Raw genomic sequence first — 26,521 nt, 5'->3', positions numbered from 1 at the left:
ATCCACATCTCCCCTCTCTCCTTCCGAACAGAACCACAATTTTGTGCAGGTATCCCCTCTTCCTTCCCAGACATGTACTCGATGGGACTCTGATCACTGTCTGGCTATGGCGAAGAGGGGAGAAGCCAGAATCATAGCTTGTCTGTCAGCACACAGTGTTCCCCTGGGGACAGTCACCTGTCCACTGAGGGGAGTGGGAAGACTGGCTTGCTCACGGTTAAGGAAGGACTTACACTCTAGGTCGGGGAGAGTTTCCTCTCTTGGTCTCTCCTGCTGCATGTGAACAAGGAAATACAGTGCAAGGAGTTCTTATGACCATGAGAAGAATTGGCATCAGGAGAACCCGGGCCCCTGACGACATCATTGGGCTGCTTCTGATCATGCTGTGTCTACAACCCACCCCCTCTGTAGGTATGTGAACATTTAACCCAATTTGAGGCCAGAATTTTTTTTACCTGAAGTCAAAATATCCTGATCCACTGTACACCGTAGGCACCTGACTGAATCAGTACCATCCTGCCTTCCTTCCCTCCTGTTACCACGGAACAGGTGTCCCTTTTCTTGTCTGAGCCCGTACCCCCGCTACATCAATGTTCCTACCACTGGAGTTGCTTCATCCTCAGTCCTGCTGGGAGATGGGTATCAATGAAATGAAAACTAAGCAAAGTCAAACTAACTATGGGAATCTCTTCAACACTAGACTCACACTCAGCTCATGCCACCAGAAGCAACTGGGAGCCAAGACTGACAGAGGACACTGGAGCCCCACGTGGCCTACCTTCGCACTCATCCTGGAGCAGAGTCACTGGCACCTTTTAAACTGTCATTCTCCGCCCCCTACCTTTTTCTGCCCCACGAGGATACTGAATATCTGAAGCTAGATCCACTGCACACACTTTCCCCATGCTATCTCATTAACTCCCAGTTTCAATTACTGTCTCTGCACGGATGATGCACATCTAGGTCTCCAGCCCCAATCTCCTTCCTGAACTCCAAAGTACCATATGCCTGGATGTCCAACTGCCGGCTGATCTCTCCACTCAGAGGTCCCCACGGCACCACACGTCATCCCCCTCCCCACCTGGCCCTCCTACCATGTGTCCTAATCCAATGGAAAGAACTGTCACCCATTCTCCAGGTACCCCAACTGGAAATCCAGGCCTCTGCCCCTCTCCTGTTCTCCACTGTATCCAACCTGTACTGAGTTCATGTCACATCTACCTCCTAAATCCCTCTCAAAGTTACCCTGTCTCTCCATTTACACTGTTAACACTCCACTTCTGGCCACTATCATCTCTTACCTGGGTTACTGCACTTTCTAGGACGATCATTTCAAGAAAGCAAAATCTGAACACCTCATCCCTTTGCTTAAGAGCCTTTTTCATGTTTGTCCCCTGCTCTCCAAACAGTCCCAACACCTCACCCTGGCATATGAGACCAGGAGGATCTGACCTCACCCCACCTCTTCAGCCTCTCCTCTCTCAGGGGCCCTACCCCGACACTGGCCCGGTGGTTCAGCACTCCCCCACCAGCACCGTCTTCAGTTCCTACAAAGTGCATACTCCTCTGCCCTCTTAGCCTTCACCTTGTCCCTTCTTGCCCTCTTCTCCTAGCCACCTGTCCATCAGCCCGCAGCTTCTTCCCTTCCCGTCCCTCTCTCTCCAGGTAGGTCAAGGACCCTTCCTTGGTGCATCCACTGGTTAGGACGCCACATTAACCCTGTCATAACGCATATCACCCTTACTGGAATTGTTTGCTAGATCCTTCCTAAGGTCCTTCAGGGTAGAGGGACAGACTCTTCTTCAAATGATCTCAATGTCTAGACCACAGGAGGTAATGCATAAATACTGGCTTTATTAAATGAAAACTTTTTTTAAAGGTTGGAATAAATTGTATCGAAATGTTAAAAGAGATTATTTCTGAGTTAGGGGATCCTGGGTGATTTTTATTTTCTTGTTAAAGTTCAATAAATGATTCCTGAACTTAAAATGTTTTTTAAACTAGAGTAAATCACACAGTACTTGAAACATTAAAAATAATCTGCACAACTGAAAAATACCTTGTAGTTCTAGTAGATAAACAAGCCACAGCCTAAACGAGGATCACCCTTATAATACTCCAATGTAACAAAATGCCTCCACCCACTCTAAATCCTCCCAACCTCCAGCTACAGTCACTGCCTCTGCCCCTTCTGCTCCACAGCATGGGCTCAGATTGCAAGAAGCCAGGTGCTGAGACTTCCTGAAGAATTCCCAAGCCATGCTCTGCCCCTCCCCAAGGGCAGGGCCCATGCAAGAGCCCCCTCAAACTCCCTGGGGAGAGCATGACTCTGCCCTGGCCCCTTCTTTGACAATATTTCTTTCTAAAAGGATTAAATGCACCAACTTCTTTATATCCTCCAAGGGGAATTAAAGAGTTATCATCAATACGCACTTAGCAGGGATTAGGAAACAACCAATCAAAACCTATCTAAAATATTTAAAAACAAATTCACTTTCAAATAAACATAAATAGGTACATATGCTTTTGTAGCTTATATAGTATTTTTGCTCTTTTTATAACACACTCTCTGCCAACTGCCACAATGTCATTTAAGGCCAACATTTTATTCTGGCTGAACATCTAACTGGCATTATTATGCCCTTTAATTTCTGCCACTCTATTAGAAGATTACAGAGGTTTTCACACAGTGGGAATCTAGGAGCAGACCTAGCTCCTCCCTGAACCACAGAAGGCGCAATCAAACCCATTAGCAGTCACTTCAACTGCACCACCCTTCCCCAACCCTCAATCCCGTGAGATGAGTGTAAGGAATGGCTAAATGCACTAGAGTGATTAGCATCAATTACCAAACTGGCTACAATTCTTTTCATCTCTGATTATCACTGATTACCTAATGAGTTTACGACAAGCCAATGGCTCCATGGTCAAATATTTCAACCTGCAGGATGGAAATCTGCCATTCATAGCCTTGAACTTACCAGGAATTACAAAGTAAAAATATTTACCTTTGAAAGTTTATTAACTTTTCCAGGCCATTTATTTGTAACTAGGAATTTCCTAAATGATATCCAAGACTTCGAAGTATTAACTGAAGTTTGAAAGGTAAATAATTTATTTCCTCTCCATCACAAAATTCAGGGGGCCTATCATTATAATATGAATGGCAAAGTGAAAAGACGGTAGTGTATACAATATGAACTGGGAACACAACAACTAGTATAGATGTTTATTAACCACATGTAAATGTAAACATGCTTTTCCCTCTTTTTTAAAAACACACATATAAAACACATTAAAGAAACAAAAATTTACAACTTCTTTTACCAGGAAATTCCTTCCTGGTATCCCAGAGACTTCCATGGTTTCAGGGATCGTTGACCTTAAAATTACAACACTAAGACCATCTCAAATTAGGGCCCCCAAATCTACAGCTTGCAAGAGTTCAGAGGAAGTGTACATAGCCCATGAAGCAATGCTGGCTCATGCAGAACTTCGTTTGACTGTTCATCTGGCTATTTTTCTTTAGGACATAAACAGAGGAGGACTCCAAGTTCATCTAGTTTCAGAGGAGGACATATTACAAAATTGTGAGGAAAATGTCATACAATTTGCTCTGGCACATGCATGTGGAAGGGACCAAGCTCCTCCGTACACCTCTATTCATAAAGAGCTCAGTTGTTTGGCTGATATATAACTGCATTCTGGGAAGCCACTTCTACCAATACTATTTTAATAAAGACGATCTGGGCTATAATCCAACATGCCACACTATTTCATTATGGAAAAGAGGAGATGCGCATTGATAGTTAATTGATTACAGCTGCTGCTCATTATTAGCCCTCACTTCACTCCTCATAGGATTGTCATCACTTGAGAGAGCACGTTTTAATTTTTTGACCAAAACTACACTGCAGGGATGACTTCAGGTTTCCTAGGCCCAGCATATTAGACTCCACACAAGTTTCATGGTAATAGGAAGGGAAGAAAAGAGATGGGAGATAAGAAAATCCCAGAAATCATTTAAGGAAAGAAAGACAGTCTTAGAAACTAGGGCAGCTTAGGGCATTCTAGTTAACAGAAACACAAACAAAACAAAAAAAAAAAAAAAAAACAAGAGGTGCAGAGCCAAGCCGACCAAAGAGCCTATTTAGAACAGAGAAAGCATTTTGTAAATGGTGAACTAATGACATACACAGACAAGAAAACACTAAATGCCCATTTTCAACTCTGACTTTTCCACTGGGATGGAATGTTTTCACATGAAATGAAATAGAATTCCAATATCTGAAGAAAAAACTCTGCTTCAACACAACTTCCTTGTAATAACAATGGAACATTTAGTATTTAAAAATCTCCAAATATATTTTTCCCTTCCTCCATCTATATAAGTATTTCTAAAATATTCTAAAACTTCAGTACTGCTCCTGGTGTTGATCTGCTAAATTAATGAAAAGAGTAAGGAATAAAAGCAAAGCAATAGACTTTGAAGATTTTTTAAAAAGTTCTTTCCTCAGTAGTTTATGGTTCGTATCTGGCTCTCTCGTAAACATTTCTCTGACAATGAACCAGCGTGTGGGGCAGTAACTCTCTGCTGTTGCTGCCTTCAGGCACACTGACACTCTTTTAAAGGGATCACCAAATCACATCTTGTGAGTGCCTGAGTTTTCCAGGACACAAGCACCTGGTAAGTAACTTGCTGGTACTCATTAGGTCAGCCTGTTGGAATCCAAGGAGATCTTGGATCACCTGGGCTCAAGATTAAAGATCCCACATAATTTACCTAGCATTATTTTTACCAATACTAATTGACATAAAAAGTCAATTTACAGCTTAAATACGGAAAAGCTCACTGGATTTCAAGATAAACTATTTCAGTCCTACCACACAGAACAAACATAGTTTAAATGCTTACTCTTTCAGAATATTAAAGTTTTAATAGTTTATTTAAATTCCTAAAGAGAATAAAGATTACAACCTAAAAATATTTTTGTATCATTTTACAGTCACTTAGGCTTTGGCTTTAGAATTTATATAAAATTATTAAAGACTAGGAGAGGAAGTAGAAAGCATAGTGAGCAGATAAATACGTAGCTTCATTAGAAAAAAAAGCACTATCTATAAAAGCTATCACGTGTAATTGATTACAAAGGAAATTCTCCAAAGCTTCAACTTTCCCCATGAATAGACTTTGTACTTACTGTAATGCTCACCCGGTTTCCTGCCAGAACAAATATTTTAATGTAAAATTTAATAAGTGGAACTAAAGGTATTATGTCTAATTTAAAATTCCATATTGTGTAAACTACTGATATTAACATAACTGAGTTTGTAAACAATCCATTTGTAGAAGCTAACCTTAGACACTGTATTGACCCAAAATATCTAGTGGGGCTCATCTGCAAAATGAAGCATCAATGCCTGGAATTCATTAAAAGTGTTACATGTTTAATTTCTCCTGCCCTACAGCTCCATTGTCTCGTAAAAATTTTCCTTTGATGTCCCCCACTAAAAGAATTAAAGGAATATTGTAATTGAAATGTCATCAATAATTCACAAGACCCTCCTCCACAGCAATACATCTGATGAAATATTAATTGAGCTCCACAGACTGACAGTCTGCAGAGGAGCACTTGCCTGTAATTTGAACCACGAGTCCTGATCTTGCTGTAGCTCAGACCTGCCAAGAAGGCAATTATCTGGATGGTCTTGCCCAATCCCATTTCGTCTCCCAGAATTCCTCCTGCCTGCTGGCAGTGCAATTCCCACAGCCACCTAACACCTGTCTGCTGGTACCTACAACAACAAACACCAACAAGAAAAAGAAAATGGCAAATGGTGGATAATACAGATCATAACAGAAAGTACTCATGAATTAATCATTTAGTGAGGTTCTAGTACCAGTCAGAGAAACATGCCGGATATGTGTTTTACATGAGTATTATATTTATAAGGTCATAAATTTTTGATTACCTAGGCATAAAAATCACAAATTTTTCTTTACAGAACATTAACACATTTCTAATTAAACTGATAGGGTAATTAGGGACTATTTCATTTCTTTTTCAACATTAGAAATAGCTTGGTAAACAAGCATAAACTTATTATCTTTTACTCAATATCCTTCTGGAAAATACTGCAAATATTTTTAGTTATACAAAGTTCCAATAATTTTTCTATGAAAAGATGCATTAACATTTACTTTTTCCATCTGAACAGCTTCAAAAAGCAGGACAGAGAACACTACAATTTATAGTATACACTGTTAAAAAGTCACTTGGTAATCATATTATGTTTTTATAGGAAAAATTAAATTAAATTTTAAGGCCATAAACAAGTCTGAATAACAGGGCTGCTCACAAAATTAGTACATAACATATGATTCTGTCATATTACTAGCAGATGCAAAAAAAGAAAAAAAACAGTTTAAAGACTCAACAATACAAAAGGTCTTTTAATATTTTAAAGTAGAACTTGATTCAGGGACTTTATCATAGATACAAAAAGGTCAGAGCTATTAAAATCTTAAATAAGGAGTACAGGTCAAAGAGCAATAGTATATTCCCCTCTAAAAACAAAAAAAAGAGTTGGTATTTGCCCTTCTCCATAAATGGTATGTCTAATTCAATAATCTAAAAATGAAGTTAAAAAAGGAATAATGCAAAAAGCATTTTTGAGAGTGAAAGATTTAACACTATAGAATGGTATGAAAATTATATGCCACATAAAAAAAATCTAAAGCAAAAAACACTTAAAAGACAATGATGTGCTTCCCTGGTGGCGCAGTGGTTGAGAGTCTGCCTGCCGATGCAGGGGACACGGGTTCGTGCCCCGGTCTGGGAAGATCCCACATGCCGTGGAGCGGCTGGGCCCGTGAGCCATGGCCACTGAGCCTGCGCGTCCGGAGCCTGTGCTCCGCAACGGGAGAGACCACAACAGTGAGAGGCCCGCGTACCGCAAAAAAAAAAAAAAAGACAATGAAAGCTAAAGAATTTTTTTTTTTTGAAAGAAAATACCAAGGCTAGTGAGCTGCCCACCTTAAAAGAAGGTGGTTTTGTTGCTGTTTTACTGCCCAAATGTTTTTTACTCTTTGGTATGTGATAGGTCTACCTAAAATCTCATTGTGGATTTCAGTCCCTGTTAAACTAGTTTTATTTACTCTTCTCCTAGTAAGTATGTCATAATTAACTTTCCCCCAGTATTCTGCAAATCAATTCCAAAAGTTTGACTCTAACTGTTCCCATTATTATCATATAAGGAAAACTTTGAATGAGAATTTTGCTGCTTAAGTTTGCTAATTATAATATACACACTCAATATGTACCCTGGACGAGAGGATTTAAAGTCCAAACACAGTGAAGTCTACTATGGATAAAAGATCATTTAATTTGGGATGAAGGACAAATTCTATTTAACACGTGGTATATAATCAGAAAATAAAGGCTACCAACCATTTAAGGGGCCTACTGCTGGGGAGGCACCTGGCCAGGTGAGGTTTGGATACAACCTCACAACCAGCCCACACAAAGAGGATCAGCCCATTTTATAGTTAGGAAATGAAGGCACAGAGAGGTTAAGTAACTTGCTAAAGGTCACACTGCTAGAAAAAAAATAAGCAAGTCAGAAATGAAATCCAGAACCTCTGATTCCAAAGCGATTCCACTTTGGAGATAATCTTGACCAGCAGTTCTCAACCAGGGATGGGGGTAAATGGGGGGTAAAGAGGGTATTTTGCTCCCTAGGGGACATTGGACAATACCTAGAGACATTTTTGGTTGTTACAACTGGGAAAGTGCAAATGTAATCTAGTGGGTAGAGGCCAGAGATGCTGCTAAACATCCTACAATGCACAGAATAGTCCCTACAACAAAGAATTATTCAGCCCAAAATGTCAGTTGTGCTGAGAATGAAAAATCCTGATCTAAAAATAAAAGTTGGTCGTGAACTACTTACATTGGACTAATCTCAGCTATGGAAAAAGATGTAGTCCAAAAAGCTCCCCCAAAAACTGATGTACGTTCAGAATCACTAAATTCCAGTCAATCAGCCTCCTTTTACTGAGGTACAGAACAATTATGGGACCAGCTCCTCCGGGCAGAGTAGGGGCCAAAATCTCCCAGTGGCCATTCCAGTGTTTTCCCACTATACAACACTGCCTCCACCCAACACGGGTCCAACCCCTCTCTCTGTTTGGGGCCAATCAACTTAAGGAATCAAGAGAGGAACAATCGAGAAATCATGAAAGGAATAAAAACTGGTGACCAGCATGGTGTCCCAGAGGGAGTTAGGACATCTGGATTCTAGGTGACCCACGAGAGGCAGAGACACTGTGCTAGATGTTTCCTCATCTACAGATGTAATTTCCAAGGGCGTTCAAACAGTGTATGATTGTGCATATAAGACGATGAACAACACTAAAGAAATGACTTCAGGAAAAATATCTACCAGGCAGCCCTGTAAGTCACATCACTACATGGAAATCCCCAACCACAGCTAGGGACGTCGTATAAAGATGGTGAAGAGTGGCTCTCTCTTTCCATGAAGGCCCTCAGGCTGCACGAGCACACTGATTGGTAGGCATGTATCACTGGATGAGGAGTTAGGGGGTCTGGGTTCTGGTTCCAGCAGTGTCACTAACTGACTCAGGTTTTGTTGCTTTAATTTCCTAATAATAAACACTGTAAAACAATTACATACTTTAAATGAAAGCAGGCTACGAAATTCAGTTTTCAGAACCTTTGAAGACATAAAAATTACTCTTCAGAAAAAGTTAAAAGACTTTTACAAACTACTCTGTAAGAGTAAAGAAATTACTGTACTCTGCTTCCCCCATGAGACTGAAGCATCACAAAATAACCACAGATAATTGGTGTATCTTGGCATTGTCACATTAACCCAAGATCGCATTTACCAGTGTGGCTAAAAGTAAAGTTGAAAGATTGAATTTTGTCATCTGATTGCTAAATCACACAGTCAAATACATTTTCCGGGCAAACTTTCAAAACAGAATTTTAAAAGTTAACCATGATCTTGCAGAAAACAGCACTTAAATAGATAACTGTACCTGCTGACTCCCTTGCATACAAATATACCCTGTTAATTTAATTCCACAGAGTGCGGTAAGTACAGTAAAAATAGATCTACAGCTTAAAATTAAATTGGCCTGGCTAAAACTTAATCATAAAAGAAAAATGGAGACTCTACCAATCCTATTACTTTTTTTCATGTAGCAGAATAAAAGAAACAGAAGTTTCATAACATTTATGAAGTGTTTAAAATCCTGTTTTTGAGAGATGAAAAATGAAAACAACAAAATACTTCCCAGGAATGTGCAATTAAGACAAATTTTTTTTAAAAAAACGTGCATTTACGTTAACTACAATAGGGTTAATAGTCAATACACTAAATCCTATATACTCCTAGTAAGCCAAGTTTGGTTCTATTAACTGTGAAATTCCTTTGCTAGAAAATACCACATTTATACAAAAATGCACATTCAACTTGATTCTTGAGGATATTTGCCAAATCACTTAATACTCATGTAGAAGTATCCTGTCTTTGTTAAACCAATTTAATCTATAATCTGGGTATTCCTCTTGCTAGTTTAACACTGATATTATTTGGCGTGTTTCTTAATAAGCAATCACTTTAGAGAAGATGAAAAGAGTTGCCAATAAATATTATCTTTATGTACCTTTCCATAGTTAAATTTTCATTTGGGAGAAGCAATAAACACAGTAGCCACCTCCCCAGGCTATAAAACATCTACAAAAATTACTAGAGATTCAGGTTTGAACTTCTTTACAGTTCTTCTGTCCAGTACGGCAACCCAACCAAGATTGTTCACATATTTAGGATTCAGCTTTCCTATTATGTTTAGTGGGATAAAATAACCACTCCCTTTGTCCCCTCTAACCCAGGAGAAAAATTTAAACTATAATAAAAGCTCTTCAAGAGGAAATATAAAAAGCATGCTCTTTTTAAGTAGTATCTTGCACAAGTTTAGGGCATGGCTGACACCTGAATCTATGAAGATTAAACATAACCGTCTCAAAGAAAGAAGTTTACATCCTGCACCCAACTACCAAGTGATGATACAAGAGACAGAAAGAAGCTATTTAATGCTTTAACTTCCTATATGCATCGAGGAAGCCTTCCTAAAGCACCTTGTTTAGTAAATCCCAGGAGGACTGAGATTGAAAACGTGGCTCAGTATTTACATTCATCACGGAGACTCGCCTGGACCTTGTAGGCTACAGGCACGCATCTATCACAGGGCATCCGGTTATATGCAACCCTGGGCCACTTCACATATGAAACATAGTCAGTTTCAAATAGCAACTCAACCCTGAAGGTGTTTGCCTATATCTTCTCTTTTGATATCAGAATAACATCTACAGGAAATATTTAGATACACATTTGGTCAGCTCAAAAGTATTATACCCTTAGGTACAGTATAGGACACTCAGAAAAATAATCTCTACACAGTTTTTTATTTCAATATAGAAGTAAAAACCTCCCCAATATTGATTTTAATAAGCAACTCTTCTTAATTAATCTGATTTAGAAGTTAGAGGTTTGGCCCCTTAAAATTGCTAAGAACAGCAACAAAAAAAGAACTCGATGTAGATAGCTTTTAAATGTGTAGCTTTTAGTCTGCTGAGACAGGTCCACATAGATTCATCCATTTATAAACATACCCAGTGTGCACTTTAGTCAATTTATTACCATCTAATTTTAATGAACAGCATGTGGCTAAAATTTCATTTGACAGTATCTGTGTTTGCAATAAATTGCTGCAAGTACCTTAAGGGCCCACAGGTAAGTACTATGTAGTTCCTAAAATATTAATTTGTACACAATGGCTTGATGACAGATGTAAAGGAAGGAACACATGGCACATACTTAAAAAGCTTTTTGAACAGAAAACCCGGCACTTTAAAACCTTCGTCAAATTCGGCATCACTTTCCTCAGAATCATCTTCAAGCCTCAAACTCTTCTCTTTGTCCTGCAGTCTCAGTTTATTCCATCTCCTACCATGAAAACAAAAATCATACTTCCATTATTTTGGTTCCAAACCAGGTTAAAATAGATAGTTCTCAGTAATATACAGGAAAAAACAGACCAAATAGAACAATCTTTTAGCTTTCTGCTGCCATCATTACCCAAAACACTGATATTCAAAGGAAAAAAAAAAAACCAACTGATTCTCTTTTCCTTCCTCCTCAATTCAATTCTCATTTGAATTATTATAGCTGCTCTAGAAATATTCCTGTAAGGTCTCATTTCATTATCAAAACTACTTGCTCCTCTCCTGGCATACCCTAAAGGGAAATTTTCTCTGCTAGTTCCTAAGATATATGAACTTAATTCTAGAAAAGAGTCAGTGAAAATTTCAATATAACTAAATTTATAGATACTAAATGTCATAGCTCCAAAATGACAACGTAAGAAAAAATAAATTTTCTTTATAATTACTATTTCTGTGCTAAAGATATGATGGTCATAGCATAAAACAGCACAACATCTTGAACATAAAGCAAATTTTTGGTCAAAATTACTATATATCAGATTCACATATTGATTACTTAATTAAGGGGAGGCATCAACAATATAAAGTACTGATAATTATACCACTGAGAAAAAAATGTGTCCACTAAATAAAACCTAAGTTATAAATTTAGTTATATGATGCTCTTCAGATACGAAATAAGATGAACATTTATATATCAGAAGGGTGACGCCATGTATGCATAACGAAAGAAACGTCTAAAGATCTGAAAGTATTAGCAATACAGCAAGGCTGTTGGGAAGGTGCAGCCATTTAGCCAGACTAATTTTGCACCTATATAACTATAATGGACACTGGGGTCACAAGTGGAAAAAAAAAGTCAACAGCCTCATATTCTAGTCACTTCCATAATAAAAGGATGGCTTTTTTCAGTATGCATGCAACTGACACTTTATTTTCACAAAATGGTCGAAATGAAATAAAACAATAACACAGATAAATGCCTTCCAAGTAAAAAGCTCACAGGAAGGGAATGAGAACAGCAACACAATAAGAAGGCACTTCTCTGCCACTGACTATGCAGGAGTAATAGAGAAAGTGTGAGGGAAGGTAAAGGAGAACATGGAAGGATAATACTGCACACGCTGCCCAGTTGGAGGAATGGTATGTTTTCCAGCACCAACTACCAAATCAGCACAGAAGCCAAACACAGCCCCGTGCACTAGATGCTGGAGGACCTTTAAAGCACGTCCTCTGATAAGTTCTGGTCTTGTTGAAAATTTCAGCTCTTCAGAGTAAGGAAAGGAAGGGCTAGCTGAGGATCAGTAAGGTGCTGGTGATTTCCAGAGAACAGCCAATGAAAGAGACAGTATATGGCCAAGTCTAAGGAAACAGCTGTCACATAACCATAAGGTCTAATATGAGTCTTTTTATGGGAAAAATTTAATGGCCTTTTTGTGCCTAACTTCTAAAGGTGATCTCTTTCTCCCTTTTATTTGTATTTTTCTTCCTTAAAATCACCATGCAATTGATGAAATGAAGTATCTCTAAGTGGCTATAATAGTCTCTGCTACTCTTCTGAGTTCCCTATTATCTACAAATTTAGGCAAGTGCAGTGGTTCTCAACAGGGGGCAATCTGGCCATCCTCCGAGGGCAACCCCCTCACCCCCACCCCAGGGTAACGTGACAATGTCTGCAGACATGACTGGTTGTTACAACTGCTGAGGGGAGGGGAGAAGCACTACTAGCATCTAGCAGGTAGAGGCCAGGATGCTGCTAAACATCCTACAACGTCCAAGACAGTCCTCCACAACAAAATGTCATCTGGTCTCAAACGTCAATAGTGTCAAAGTTGAGAAATCCTGGTATAAAGGTAACCCTGACCATTGGAACTTAGAAACCACAATGATGTATAAACATTTTCCTAACGTATATATCTGAATTCCTGCTTCTCACTATCTGAGATTTAGCAAGCAGGCAATTTCAGATAATGAAGACAGTCCTCAGTACCCAAATTCCTACTATCAGAACCAAACACCTGCATATTAAAACATAGTTGTTTTTAGCATATTTGTGGATAATACAAATTTTGTGGAAAAATCACAAAGCCTATCACAGCCACTTAAGAATACTTCATTGCACAACTACTCAAAAATAATTTTACAGGAAGAAAAAGAAAAACAGAAGATCCTGGCTTAACAAGTTTGACACAACGAGGTCGTGAAATATCTTACATACAAGAGTACCACACATTACCCTTCATTGATAAATGATAGCTATTGCCTTAGACTTAGCCAGTTAGTCTTTGTGGCTGTTAAATTTCCCACCACATCACTCTGTTTCAACAGATTTTCAGCTTCCTCCTCCTCCCTCCCTTCTAAAACATACAGGCATCATGTCGCCACAGAACACACAGCACCTAGGAAACCACATAAGCCACTACAGAAATGACTGCATTCCAGTGCCTTCCGCTTTGTAAAGAAAGATGAAAAGAGACAAATGTTTATTCCGTTTGGCTAACAGATGACTAACGGTGGTGGGGAAAAATCATTATTGCCTACAAGTATTTGTATCATTGTAAAGACAAATCGCCCCAGTAGAATCATATACACATATTAAAGACAGAGAGTACCAGGGTTATAAAACCACATGCATGTGTGGCTCAGGCTAAGAGATTCTCCTGGTATATAAAGCAGTAATTCCTCATGTGGTTTACAGCTGAGAGACCTGACTGTCTAACCCGCGCACGCTGAAGCAGGGCAGCACCAAGTGCTGGTCGACAAGAAGTACCACGTGGCACACTAGGGGGGTGGAGGAGGGCCAGATTCACCTGAACTCTGAGAGAAACAGATGCCTTTCCCATCCCAGATGCTACCAGGGTCTAAAATTGCCCTCTTTAGTGTGCTTAACTCGCTGGTCCTACAGCCTGGCAGGCCAAGCGACCTGTCCAGCCAGCAGGTGTAAAGGGAGATGAATAAAGCGGGTCTGACATATGCAATGAGCACAGGCCCAAACCCTCAGACTCAGACAGTCTAGAATCAAATTCTACTGCCATGTATTAGCACTTTAGCCCTCAGCAAGCAACTTAACCTCTTTAGCATCTAAGTTTCCTCGACTCTGAGATGGGGGAACAGCGGCATCTACTTCACTGGATTTAGGGGAGAATTAAATGAGGTACCACATATAAAGCACTTAGCACGAGCCTAGAATATAACAGGTGCTTAATGAATTAATATGTTATTATATATAATCATACCTACTTAATGAAATCCTCACATAACCCTGAGTGAACTATAATGTTCACTTACAGAGGAAGAAACAGAGGCAATGTATAGTCCAATACAATCTGCATGTGATAACGCAACGTACCACAAGTGCTTGACAGAACTCCTGAACATGTATATTTGCACAAAAACTATGATAGTCTGACAAATGGATGCTCAGTAAATGACTGTGAATAGCATGATCACCATGAGTAAAGACACCTAGTCATCAGAACGTATCTGCTGGAATATCTCAATTTAAAAGTTCTATAACAGGCTTCCCTGGTGGCACAGTGGTTGAGAGTCCGCCTGCTGATGCAGGGGACACGGGTTCGTGCCCTGGTCTGGGAAGATCCCACATGCCGCCGATCGGCTGGGCCCGTGAGCCATGGCCACTGGGCCTGCACATCCCGAGCCTGTGCTCCGCAACGGGAGAGGTCACACAGTGAGAGGCCTGCGTACCGCAGAAAAAAAAAAAAAGTTCTATAACAGATTTGTAAACAGTAAATTGTCATGAAGTATGGCCATGTTTAATACAACAGTAACAAAAAGATAGCTACAGAATGACCTAAAACTGGTTGGGGGCAGGTCAAAATTAAGATCTGGACCCCAGTGATCTGAAATCTTAAAAATCTGAAATGGCCTCAAAATGTCTAAATTCTGCTGTTTCAATAAATAAGCTAGATAAGCTAGATTTTAAAAGTGTGTGTGGGGGTAAATAGTCCAATATTTACATTTTTGGAAAAAAATAACTTTTTCATGTTTTCTTTCCTCTCGTTTTAAAAGAGCCACACATGTAAGAGTCACAGCTGCAGCCACATAAAACCAAGCGGGCCTGGTGTTCTCTGGCAGGGTTTCTAACTCCCCACACGACTGCCGTAGTCAGCCCGCTGCCGACTCCGCAGGCAGCTACTCAGAGGAGAACCCAGTAATAAACATAAACTTACAATCCCAATCAGATGCAAGCAGGGCAAATGCTCCCTGGCTTCGCCACACTCACGCAGGAATGAGAAATCAGCCCAGGCTGTGGGACCTGGGGCTGATACTGCAATAATGATCTGTCAGAAGCAACTCGGACCCAGGGCCAAACTGCTAGCAATGCTGCACAGTCAGCTGAACTGCACCAGAAACATACGTCCTTCAATTGTAACCTACTGGCACGCCTTGTCGATGGAACCCTTAGAATACACCTAATAAGTTAATTTATTTTCGAAGGAGAATTTCCAGCATTTCAAGGATGTTCAAGATGCCGGGGCAGAAAAACACAGCCAGCTGCCACTGTGCTGAAATTCACAAAGCCTCCTCTCTGTGCATGTGCATGCCCTGTACTGTCCCCAACCTCCCTCCCCCACATACCTGTGGACCCTTCAGAGCTCCGCCTGAATAGCACCTCTGGAAGAAGCCATCCCTGACAGGCCAGTTAGGCATCCCATCCACCAGGTAGGTGCCTTCCCAACACCACGGCACCTGGGCACACCTGACGTCTCCACAAGAATGCTAGCATCTACCAGAGCGTTAGCATCTTTTGAAATCCGTATCTGTCTCCCCCATTAGACTGGGAGCCACTTGAGGTCAGAGACTGTCGCAGTCATTTTCGTATCTTTAGAGACTAGTATAATGCCCACCTCACAAGACGCTCAATAAATGCTGAGGGAATGAATGAACGAGGTTCTGAATTGGGCTAGGGATGAGGAAGACACCAGGGGTAGAGAAGCATGGCTTGAAAACGGTCAAAGTGGGTCCCTCAGAAACGGGTTCAAGAAACGTCCCGTTCTACCTCCTTTAGGGCCTGCCTCCTGCTGCATTTCCTACCCCTTCTACGTACGTGACTTTAAAGTACTACTCCGAGCTGTAGCCACTGCCTAAATGTGGCTGGGCCCACTGCAAAGAATGAGGCCTGGCAAAGGGTGACTGCAAAGCCAGGTGTTTAATTTAGAATTTTATAAGGAGGAAAAAAAGGAGAGGAGGGTAAGCTCACTACGTCGAATGACAAAAACTTTGTAAGTTATTTTCAAGCCCTGATGTCTGTTTTCGGGGGTTTCCCAGGGGATTCACTTTGCAACAAGACTGGTTTTTGCACACCAGCTGATTGGAAGAAATCAGGAGTCCTGAGTTTGGGTCCAAGCCTCCCTAGGACCAGGTGGGAAAGGCTAAGCAAAAGGTTCAACTTTTTATGAAAGACTTGATCTTCTAGCAGAGGAAAAAAGAAGTCTAGTGTTCCCACTTTCATCTTTTTCTTTAATCCATACATATAATAGTCACAGCTGCAACCAAATAAAACGAGGTGAGTGTGTTATTCACTGGGAGGTCTTCTAACTCCTATAGTCCCTCAGACTCCAGGGGCAGCCATGAGAGCAGAACCCAGCAAAGAGCACAGATTTAAGATACCCACTGAGAAGGGAAAACCAGATGCAGGTCCATAACTAGTAAGGGGAGGTCCGAACTTTAGAAACATCATTTAACACCACTGTATTTGTCTCCTCGACCATACAGTGAGCCAAATAATAGGTCCTTATAGGACTAAATGAGATAATACGTATACTATACCCTTTGGAAACTATTTTTTAATACTACATACATGTCAGATACTATCTTATAATTATTGGCAGGAGATTACACAAAAAAGTAAAATTGAGAAATTTTAGTTAATTGTAGGTTAAACGTGAATAAATAGTAACAAATGTCAAAACACTTGGAATCACAATCTTGGGCAGGCAGGAGTTAAGTGCAGCCCCCAAGTCTAGAAGGCCATCATGCTACTGCACCTGTACTATCAGCCAAGATCAAGATTATCATGGTCACTCTAGGCACAATGTCCTACACACCTAGTACAGCAAGGAATGTGGAAACTAAGCCTTATAAGGCACAAGAGAAGCATGTGGAACACTGACCTCAGAACAGAGAAAATTGTGAGGAACCAAAGTGTAATCTTGACCTATCCACACTCAGAACCAATAAGCAGGCTGTGAGGTGGGAAGAATGCCCCCTGGGCAGATGTCTAGTGACCCCTAGTATGTTCAAAGGAGAAATAATTTTTTATTTCTCCCCGAACAATTACTGATAATGTACTTATAGTTATATAGATATTTTATCACTAAGTGGACCTTAATCATACTAATAAAAAATATATCAGAGGTAAGAAAAGCCTAACATCAAACAAACTAAGTTTATAACAGCTAACGAGTTGCCTATGCATATTACATACAATTGTTAAAGTGCTTTTTACCTTGGAAGAACGTCACGTCTTCATACATATCAATATTTATATAAGCTCTTCCTCATGATTCTCACAGACCCTCTTACTGGCTTGATGGAACCTTTGTAGTAAATGTTTTAGCTAGTGGGCATGCAAATAACAAGAGTAGCTAATATTTGTTGAGTGTCTGACATTTGCCAAATATCTGAGATCTATTGCCTTTCGTAATCCTCATATCACCCTTGAAGAAGGTACTGCTAAGGTCCCCATATACAAATGGGGAGATATACAAGACCTCATAGTTATTAGGGGAGACTGTGGCATTCTGATGCCATGGCCTGTGATTTCTACCCCCCATGCCATATATTACCTCCTTAAGGAACACTGGCTAGCTCTGGACAAGCTGTGTTTTGAAATTATATATACATACACATTATGTATACATTTTTTAAATTTAGAGGCAGAAAACAAACTCTAAGTAATAATAACAACGAACAGCTACCGATGCTCACTGTGTGCTGGGCACTGTTTTAAGTATTTACATGTATTAAATAAGTTAATCCTTACAACCCTATGAGACATACTATTCTTAATCCCTTTTTCACAATTAAAGAAAGGTAGGCAGGGACAGGTAAAGCAGCCTGCTCAAGATCACCAATGTGAAGATTCTAACCCGGAGTCTGTGCTCCTAACTGTTGCATAGTCTTGCCTCTCAAAAAGTATTTTCAAACTTCCGAAATTCACCCCTTTTCTCAAAGCACCAGCCAAAAGGTCAATAATCACCTCTTTAAATGCTATACAATGAAAATGAAATGCTATACCAAAAAAAAATGAAAACAACTGCAAAAGAGCAAATCAAATTATAAAACTTCAATTCAGATTTGTCTCAAAAAACATCAGTGCTAAAAGTTTGAGGAGATGGGCTTCCCTGGTGGCGCAGTGGTTGAGAGTCCGCCTGCTGATGCAGGGGACACGGGTTCGTGCCCCGGTCCAGGGGCGGAGCGGCTGGGCCCGTGAGCCATGGCCGCTGAGCCTGCGCGTCCGGAGCCTGTGCTCCACCACGGGAGAGGCCGCAACAGTGAGAGGCCCGCGTACCGCCAAAAAAAAAAAAAAAAAAAAAAGTTTGAGGAGAAGAAAGATGGCCTTCGTTTTTGTACGATAACATGATTCCTTCCCCACCTCGCTACTGTGCAGAGTGGGTCAAAACTCACTTTTCACTGGACACCTGCCAACTTTTCCAAGTAACAGTAAAATCAGCTTAGTAATTCTTCTGACTACAGGTAATCTGGGCTGAACAAACACGTAAGATAAACTTAATACCAGACAAACCGACATACAGGCATACCTTGGAGATATCACAGGTTCGGTTCCAGACCACCGCAACAAAGCAAATACTGTAATAAAGCTAGTCACATGAATTTTGTGGTTTCTCAGCACATATAAAAGTTATATTTACACTATACTCTAGTCTATTAAGTGTGCGACAGCATTATGTCTAAAAGAACAATGTACATACCTTAATTAAAAAATGGTTAGCCAAAAAATCGCTAACCATCATCTGAGCCTTCAGTGACTCATAGCAGTAATGTCAAAGATCACTGATCACAGATCACCATAACAAATATAATAATGAAAAAGTTTGAAATACTGTGAGAATTACAAATGTGACACAGATAGGAAGTGAGCAAATGCTACTGGAAAAATGGCAATGATAGACTTGCTTAAGGCAGGGTGTCACACACCTTCGATTTGTAGAAAGCGCCGTTATCTGTAAGCACGATAAAACGAAAGGCAATAAAAGGAGGTATTGCCTATACTCAAATGCCTACACCAACCTACAAAAAAGGCAAAATATACCTATTAATGGGAATTATCAAATATTAGTAGCCCGAGATTATATATTAATAAAATGAACATGCCCTCTCCAAAATTTCAAGGAACTCACTTATTTTGCTCTTGAAATTTACAACTGACCTTATTGCTCTGTTTTCATTTTTACGTTATAAGAGCCACCAAGATCTGTAGTGATTGTGAAGGAAAAGTCACACATCATACAGTTAAATCATTTCTAATATAGAGTGAAATTTCAATCTCAGGATCATTCTCCACTTATTGCAATATCCATGAAAAAATTCTACAACAGAAGCAAAGTGAGTACAATTTGATTTTTTAAAAATATACTCAAGGCACCTAGCTGGGTATTTAATATAGTTTGCATTTCTGTAGTGCAATAGGTTTTCTATTTCAGACAGCTAAGAATTCCTTACAGATTAGTCTAATTTGCTAAATTGAGATACTCAGTGTTTTACTTTTCTTATCTGCCTTTTTATGGTCTATCTGGTGGACTTAATTGGCACATCTGAGCAGATGAAATACTCTCAGTTAGGAGTCCAGATCTCACAGAGTAAATTAAGACTGATGCAGACAATTATGCACTGGAGCTGAGGATGAGAGGCGTGTGCAGAGCACGGAGCAGAATTAGCCTTCATTTGTGTCTTAGCTTCGTCATTTAAAAGAAGCCAGGATGCTCTCTAAGAAAAGTCCTTAAGGGAGTTAACTTTTTCTTCTCTCTTTAAAATATAGAATCCTAGGGCTTCCCTGGTGGCGCAGTCATTGAGAGTCCACCTGCCGATGCAGGGGACACGGGTTCGTGCCCCGGTCCGGGAAGATCCCACATGCCACAGAGCGGCTGAGCCCGTGAGCCATGGCCGCTGAGCCTGCGCGTCTGGAGCCTGTGCTTCGCAACGGGAGAGGCCCCAGCAGTGAGATGCCCGCGTACCGCAAAAAAAAATATATATAGAGAGAGAGAGAGACAGTCCTAGAAGAAGAAAAGAACACAAATTTATTTCTTGAGAAAGAAATCAACTCCCAGAAACTGATGACAAGAACTATCTTCAAATAATTATACTTAGTTTCTGGATCAAACCTACATTAAATTTTTACCAAATTCAGATTTTTAGAGATCAAATGATCTGCATTTTTTTTTAAAGGTACAAGCAAATCAAGCTCTACACTGTATCAATAATTTGGCCTTTGCCTAAGTGTGACCTGAATCCGTGTGCAGCACAAACAAAGATGCAACTGAAGGATAAACATGGGACAATCGCACTGCAAAGGGACTGGCTCTAGGCAAAAGGAAGAGGAAGAGGCTTGGTGAAGACAATAAAATGGAGACAGAGCAGCTGAGACTGTGGTTCTAGGAGGCATGGCCTTCAGCGCCGTTTCAAGCAAAGGAACGGGCCTGCAAAAGTGTGGGCTTGGTCCTCATCAAGCAACGGGAGAAAGTGATCACTGAGGCCATGCTTCCTGAGCCCACCGCACCAGTCCACACTGACAGACCACTCCCTCCTCACCCAAACCACCGGCTTCTCCACTTGCTGCTATCCTGGGCAAATGACTTCAGCTTTCTCAGCTCAGGTTCCTATTTCCTAGGGCCCTGTGAGGACTAAGCCAATAGATCCACATAAAGTGAAGCACTGCCAAGTGGTAAGCATTCACTAATGTCAGCTATCTTACTTCTCATAACAACCTCCTCCCTCCCCCACGGATACCACCCTTGCTCAGGGCCTCCAAATTTCAAATCCAAGAGACTTTTTTTTTTTTTTTTTTTTTTTTTTTTTTTGCCGTATGCGGGCCTCTCACTGTTGTGGCCTCCCCCGCTGCGGAGCACAGGCTCCGGACGCGCAGGCTCCGGACGCACAGGCTCAGCGGCCATGGCTCACGGGCCCAGCCGCTCCGCGGCATATGGGATCCTCCCAGACCGGGGCACGAACCCATATCCCCTGCATCGGCAGGCGGACTCTCAACCACTTGCGCCACCAGGGAGGCCCCAAGAGACTTTTTTCAACATTTATCCTCCTCAGCTTTACTCATTTCGGCATCTGAAAATACCGACAGCCTTCCCCGCCTAGAATTACGCATGTATACAGCTAAACCCTCCAAACCAGGATCCAACTCGCCCCTGGCCACAGAAGCCACAGTGCTCAAGGGAGAGGGTGATGAAGATACCATTTTCCCAGATGATTAAGTCTTACGGAGGCTTAGAAGATACTCTATAAGATTTACACAATGAATGGAGCCATCTGACCTTTTTTTTTTTTTTTTGCGCTACGCGGGCCTCTCACTGTTGTGGCCTCTCCCGTTGCGGAACACAGGCTCCAGACGCGCAGGCTCAGCGGTCATGGCTCACGGGCCTAGCCGCTCCGCGGCATGTGGAATCTTCCTGGACCGGAGCACGAACCGGTGTCCCCTGCATCGGCAGGCGGACTCAACCACTGTGCCACCAGGGAAGCCCTGACCTTTTTTAACTCAAAGTTATTCACGGTAAATAAAGTTCAAAATGGGGCAAAAGAAAAGAAAAACCTCTAACGACAAAACTGTATTAGAAGCCAGTTACATCAACCGGTGTCATGACTACAGACACAGGTTACACCACACCACGAGGCAAATGCTATGCCCATCCACACCAGATCAGTCAAGTTTTCTAGAGTCCCTAGCAATCTCCCCAAATCTTCACCCAGCTGACTTGGGTCTGGGGTTTGGTCTCCAGCCCAGGGAGGTAGGGGCAGCTATGTCCTGATTCTTGGCACCACCATGTGGCCACACATAGGTACTGCCCATTCCACCCAATTCCACAAATGAAAGGAAACCGCCGTTTACACCACCCAGTGCTGGCTTCAAATCCCAGCTCTTAACCAGTGACATCATAGGCAAACTGATCCACCTGAAAGGGCCAAGATAAAGTGTTTGTGCAGCCTACTATAATTAGAACAACTGAAAGATATATATGCATAGGATCAAAGGCTGGAATGAAATATAGAAAAATAAAAAAATAGAGGTGTAGGTATTTTTTTCTATCTTAATATTATCACAATTTCACTATAAAAAAACAAGGAATTATCAAAAGTGAAAGGTCAGGGGCAGGGTATGGGAAGCCTTCAAACTATCTGGAGGTACCAACTCAAATCCATTTCAGGCTGTGATCTCAGCAGCTTGGCCCAAAGTACCAGATAATCTGAGGAGACTCAGGCAACCATCTACTGAAGAGTCTGTTTCTAAATTCTACTGTTCCACTGATTGAGGACGGGGGGGTGGTGGTGATTTATCCCAGCAGCAATACCAAGCTAACCGCGGGCTAGAGTTGAGCATTACATCCTCAAACCCCAACATTCTTACCAACAATTCTTTCCAACCTCCTCAAAGGTTTCCTAAATGGGAACATCGTAAGGGCCTCTGATAAGGAAGAATGCTACCGACCTCACCTCAGAATTAGTGGGAGCTCAAAGCCCAAGTGCAGTGCCCAGCTCCTGCTGCTCCGGGCTGAGCCCTAAAGGTGCTCCCCAGGGGATTCTCAAGCACACACCCTGGTAAGAACCCGATGAACTATTATACACAGCACTGAGCTGAATAAACTGGCCCCAAAGCTCCTCCCCAGGCCCTCTCCTATGTAAACACAATTGTGCAGGGTACATAAAAGTTTAGAGAAAATGATATACAAACTCAATCTGCCAAAACTTATGCCTCAGAAAGGAAAAGAGTATATAAAGTCCACTTATATATATCAAAGTAGTTCCCAAACATGCCAGTGCATCAGAATCACCTGGGAAAGCCTTTTTAAATTACCACCTGGTAGTCCCACGTACACTTTTTCAATCAGCACCTCCAATGGTGGAGCCCCCAGTGATTCTGCAGGATCAGCCCATGGGCTGGGAATCTTTGCCTTAGTCTATGCTCATTGCCAAGGAAATAGAGCTGTTAGGTTAGCAACTTAAGCAATAATGGCTGGCAAATGAAAATAGAAAGGAGAGATTCAGAGTATAGGTTTAAGTCAAATTATAAATGTTCTCCCTAGTCGTGCCAGCAGGAGACAGACCTTATTTGGAAGTGCATCCTCTCACTCGGGGTGTCAATGGACCTACACTCCAAGTCCGACCCAAGCAGTACGTCCACTGCTGGGGAAAGAGGCAAGAGTTGGTGACATTTTTTGTTTGTTATATCTCACTGTTGGCAAACAGTTAGCATGTTGCTTGCTTCCCCCTGTTGTCCCCGTGCCAAGGCAGACATCACCAACAGATTGCGGCACTCTTTCCCAGGGAAGCCAAACAGGCCTCAGTCTCCCCGGAACAGATTACCACTGCCAAAGGTGGGAGATGGCTGGCAAAGGCAAGGGCTTGTGCCCTCCCTATCTTGAAGTGGCAGCTTAGCAACCAGACTTCTCTGCAGACCACGGCCACCATGCCAATACCCAAAGCAATCCAAACGAGACCCTTGAGGAAACGTGCCCCCAAAGCAATGCAAGTATTTTCCTGTTCAGTGATGCACCTGAAGTTCGGGGGTAAATGTGGCAAGTTTTAACCTGCATCCTCAGGTCCATATCAACATATCTGAATGACCCAACAGACCAGGCCCAGTGCTGGGATGAACCTCCTCCACAAAATCTTCCCCAAATACCTCAGTCTGATTTCAATATGCCCTGCACACTGGTTAGGCCCCATCTGTGCCCACGTCCCCTGAAAGACTGCAGATTCCTCACAGGAACCCCTAGACGCCAGTCCTAGAATGGAGATGTGCATTCATGCAGTGACAGCAAAGATGAAGCAATGGAGATGACCTCACATCTCAATTGGAAAATGAACCAACTACACTGAGGGAACCAGGATTGCAGATCTCTGATCACCTGGCGGGGAAAGGTGCACATATGAAATGTTTGGTCTTCTAGGCCACTCTGGGCTCACCAGGGACACATATCACCCAGCACTGAATGTGTGCTATTTCTGTTAAGTGTTTGGCACCTGGAGCTCCCAGACCCTAGCTTTCTAAAGCAGCAATAGATTTTAAGGAAGACCTCACAACTGACGGCCATACCCTAATGGAAACGTGAGTACCCCAAAATTAAAATAAAAAATAATGGATGCTTTGTAAGATCTGTTAGCATTGACATGAATAAGAAACGACAGAATATTTGCTTCTAAGAAGTAGCCCATCCATCACGGTACATTATCAAAGGTATGAAAATCAGGGAACACCATTGAGGAGACAGCCTCCAAATGCAACAGAACAGAGAAGAAAGCAGGATAAAAATGTTGGAAAGGCAAAATACACAGGCATTTTATAAGATGGTTAAAACTTCCAAGACTGATCTGAGGTCTTGGGCTAAGTCAGAGAAAGCAGGATCATCTACTATCCAGATGCAGAAAAGGTTAAGCTGTAGAAAAGGCCTAACAGGAAATTCCCACTGAGCGTCAGCTAAAACTAAAGACACCTAGTTAGGACTAACCTAGAGGAATGGAAGACCTAAGACTCTCCAAGTTGAGAGAATGAAGGGGGTGAGATGTCTAGGAGTCACCCACTTTCACTTCTAAGGGTTCAAAACAGCATTATAATTAACAGGGCTATAACCAACACATATTTAAGTCCAAAAGGTACCTACCTTGGGTACATATTCCTAAATTCTAACCATTAGGAAAAACTCATTTTCTACGTTGTAAACTATATGGGGCTTTATTCTTCTTATCAATCAACAAACCACTGCTAAGATAAGAAATCCTAAAGTGTTTTTCTTCACTCAAGGGGATACCATTACAATTTCATTCTGTCTACAAAGATCAACAACAAGAAATAACAAAGTATAGAGTGACTGGCAGTTTTAAAATATTCTTAATATGTTTCTCAATCCTGAGCATTTTATTTTCTTTTAACATCCCCCAATCCAAAGGGTACCAAAGGAGATGCAGTATAAACATTTCAATGTGGATATCTGCAGTTTAACAATTATCTACCGTAATAACTGTAGCTATAAAATTTTAAGAGCTATAGTATTTTGGTGGCAATTAGAGTTATTGATATTTCTGAAATTCATTTGAGATTTTACTATAACTTGAGAAAAAAACTGGCTTCTAATATGGCTTTGGAAATAAGTTTTACAATCTTAACATTATTAAGAAAAACTTATTGCCGTGAATTTAAACGAAACCTGTATTTAAAATTCAATCAAAATAATTGCTCTTGATCAAAATACTGATATACTTAAAATATATTTAATATTGACTCAATTTAATGGGAAGAATATTCACTCCACTTATAATCAATATGTTGAGATTAACACTTTTATTAATTCTCTACAATAGTTAAGAAAAAGACTGATGCCACTCACTGTTCAGACAACTTTACAGATATCAAATGTGCAAGTTACAATGAGAAATGACCAACATTAAGCCACTCCTCAACTCTGTCTTGCTGCATAAGGTACTACCACAGTGAGAGTGTAACAGCTCTCTTAAAGACCTGGACTTAGGTTGCAGGTACTTAAATCATTGGTGAAAAGAACTATGCTGCATCTACTTCTAAAAGGATGTATGTGGCAGTCTGGATGTAGGGCATCAGCAGTTCTAAATAACAGAAGAAAAGAATATCAGGTCAATCTTCATTCGCAAAGGTCAGTGGAAAGCTACAAGAATCATCATAAACTAGATCTCCCTACACTGAGAAACAAGAAAAAACTGTTGAGGACTGTGGAAAAAAGCCACCCTGGGAGCAAGTATTAAAAAAGTAATCTGGGGCTTCCCTGGTGGTGCAGTGGTTGAGAGTCCGCCTGCCGATGCAGGGGACGCAGGTTCGTGCCCCGGTCCGGGAAGATCCCACATGCCACGGAGAGGCTAGGCCCGTGAGCCATGGCCGCTGAGCCTGCGCGTCCGGAGCCTGTGCTCCGCAATGGGAGAGGCCACAACAGTGAGAGGCCCACGTACCGCAAAAAAAAAAAAAAAAAAAAAAAAAAGTGTTCACCTTCCTTTTACTTACTTACGTCAGACACTGACAAATTCACGGAAATAAGAAGCCAAAGTTAGTCTCTAGCATAAAAAAAGACAGGGCACAGGAAGGGTATGCTGGGCATAGGAAGCCCATTTCTGGCACTGTATTGTTGAAATTCTGTAGAGAACTACTTTTTCAAGACAAGGAAGGAGGGATTTAGGAAAGCAAGCTTATTCTTTCATACACTAAAACTTAAGATTTCAGCTCTTTTTTGAAGGAAAGTCTCCTAAAATTACTTTCA

The 26,521-nt window shown here is 41.2% G+C and overlaps 1 protein-coding gene across 2 annotated transcripts in view; it reads right to left on the bottom strand.

Moving 5' to 3' along the window:
* ERCC6 (ERCC excision repair 6, chromatin remodeling factor) overlaps positions 1-26,521 on the bottom strand; it is a 74,421-nt gene that overhangs the window by 32,466 nt on the left and 15,434 nt on the right. For both annotated transcript variants that reach the window (XM_060103144.1, XM_060103155.1), the window contains exons 6-7: positions 10,906-11,034; positions 5,638-5,796 (exon numbers count right to left, since the gene is read on the bottom strand). In XM_060103144.1, coding sequence (XP_059959127.1) covers positions 5,638-5,796; positions 10,906-11,034 — 288 coding nt within the window. The remainder of the gene's footprint in view (positions 1-5,637; positions 5,797-10,905; positions 11,035-26,521) is intronic.

This window comes from Mesoplodon densirostris, chromosome 1 (assembly GCF_025265405.1).
Source record: "Mesoplodon densirostris isolate mMesDen1 chromosome 1, mMesDen1 primary haplotype, whole genome shotgun sequence".
Lineage (NCBI taxonomy): Eukaryota > Metazoa > Chordata > Mammalia > Artiodactyla > Ziphiidae > Mesoplodon > Mesoplodon densirostris.
This window is presented reverse-complemented; position numbering and strand designations above follow the sequence as displayed.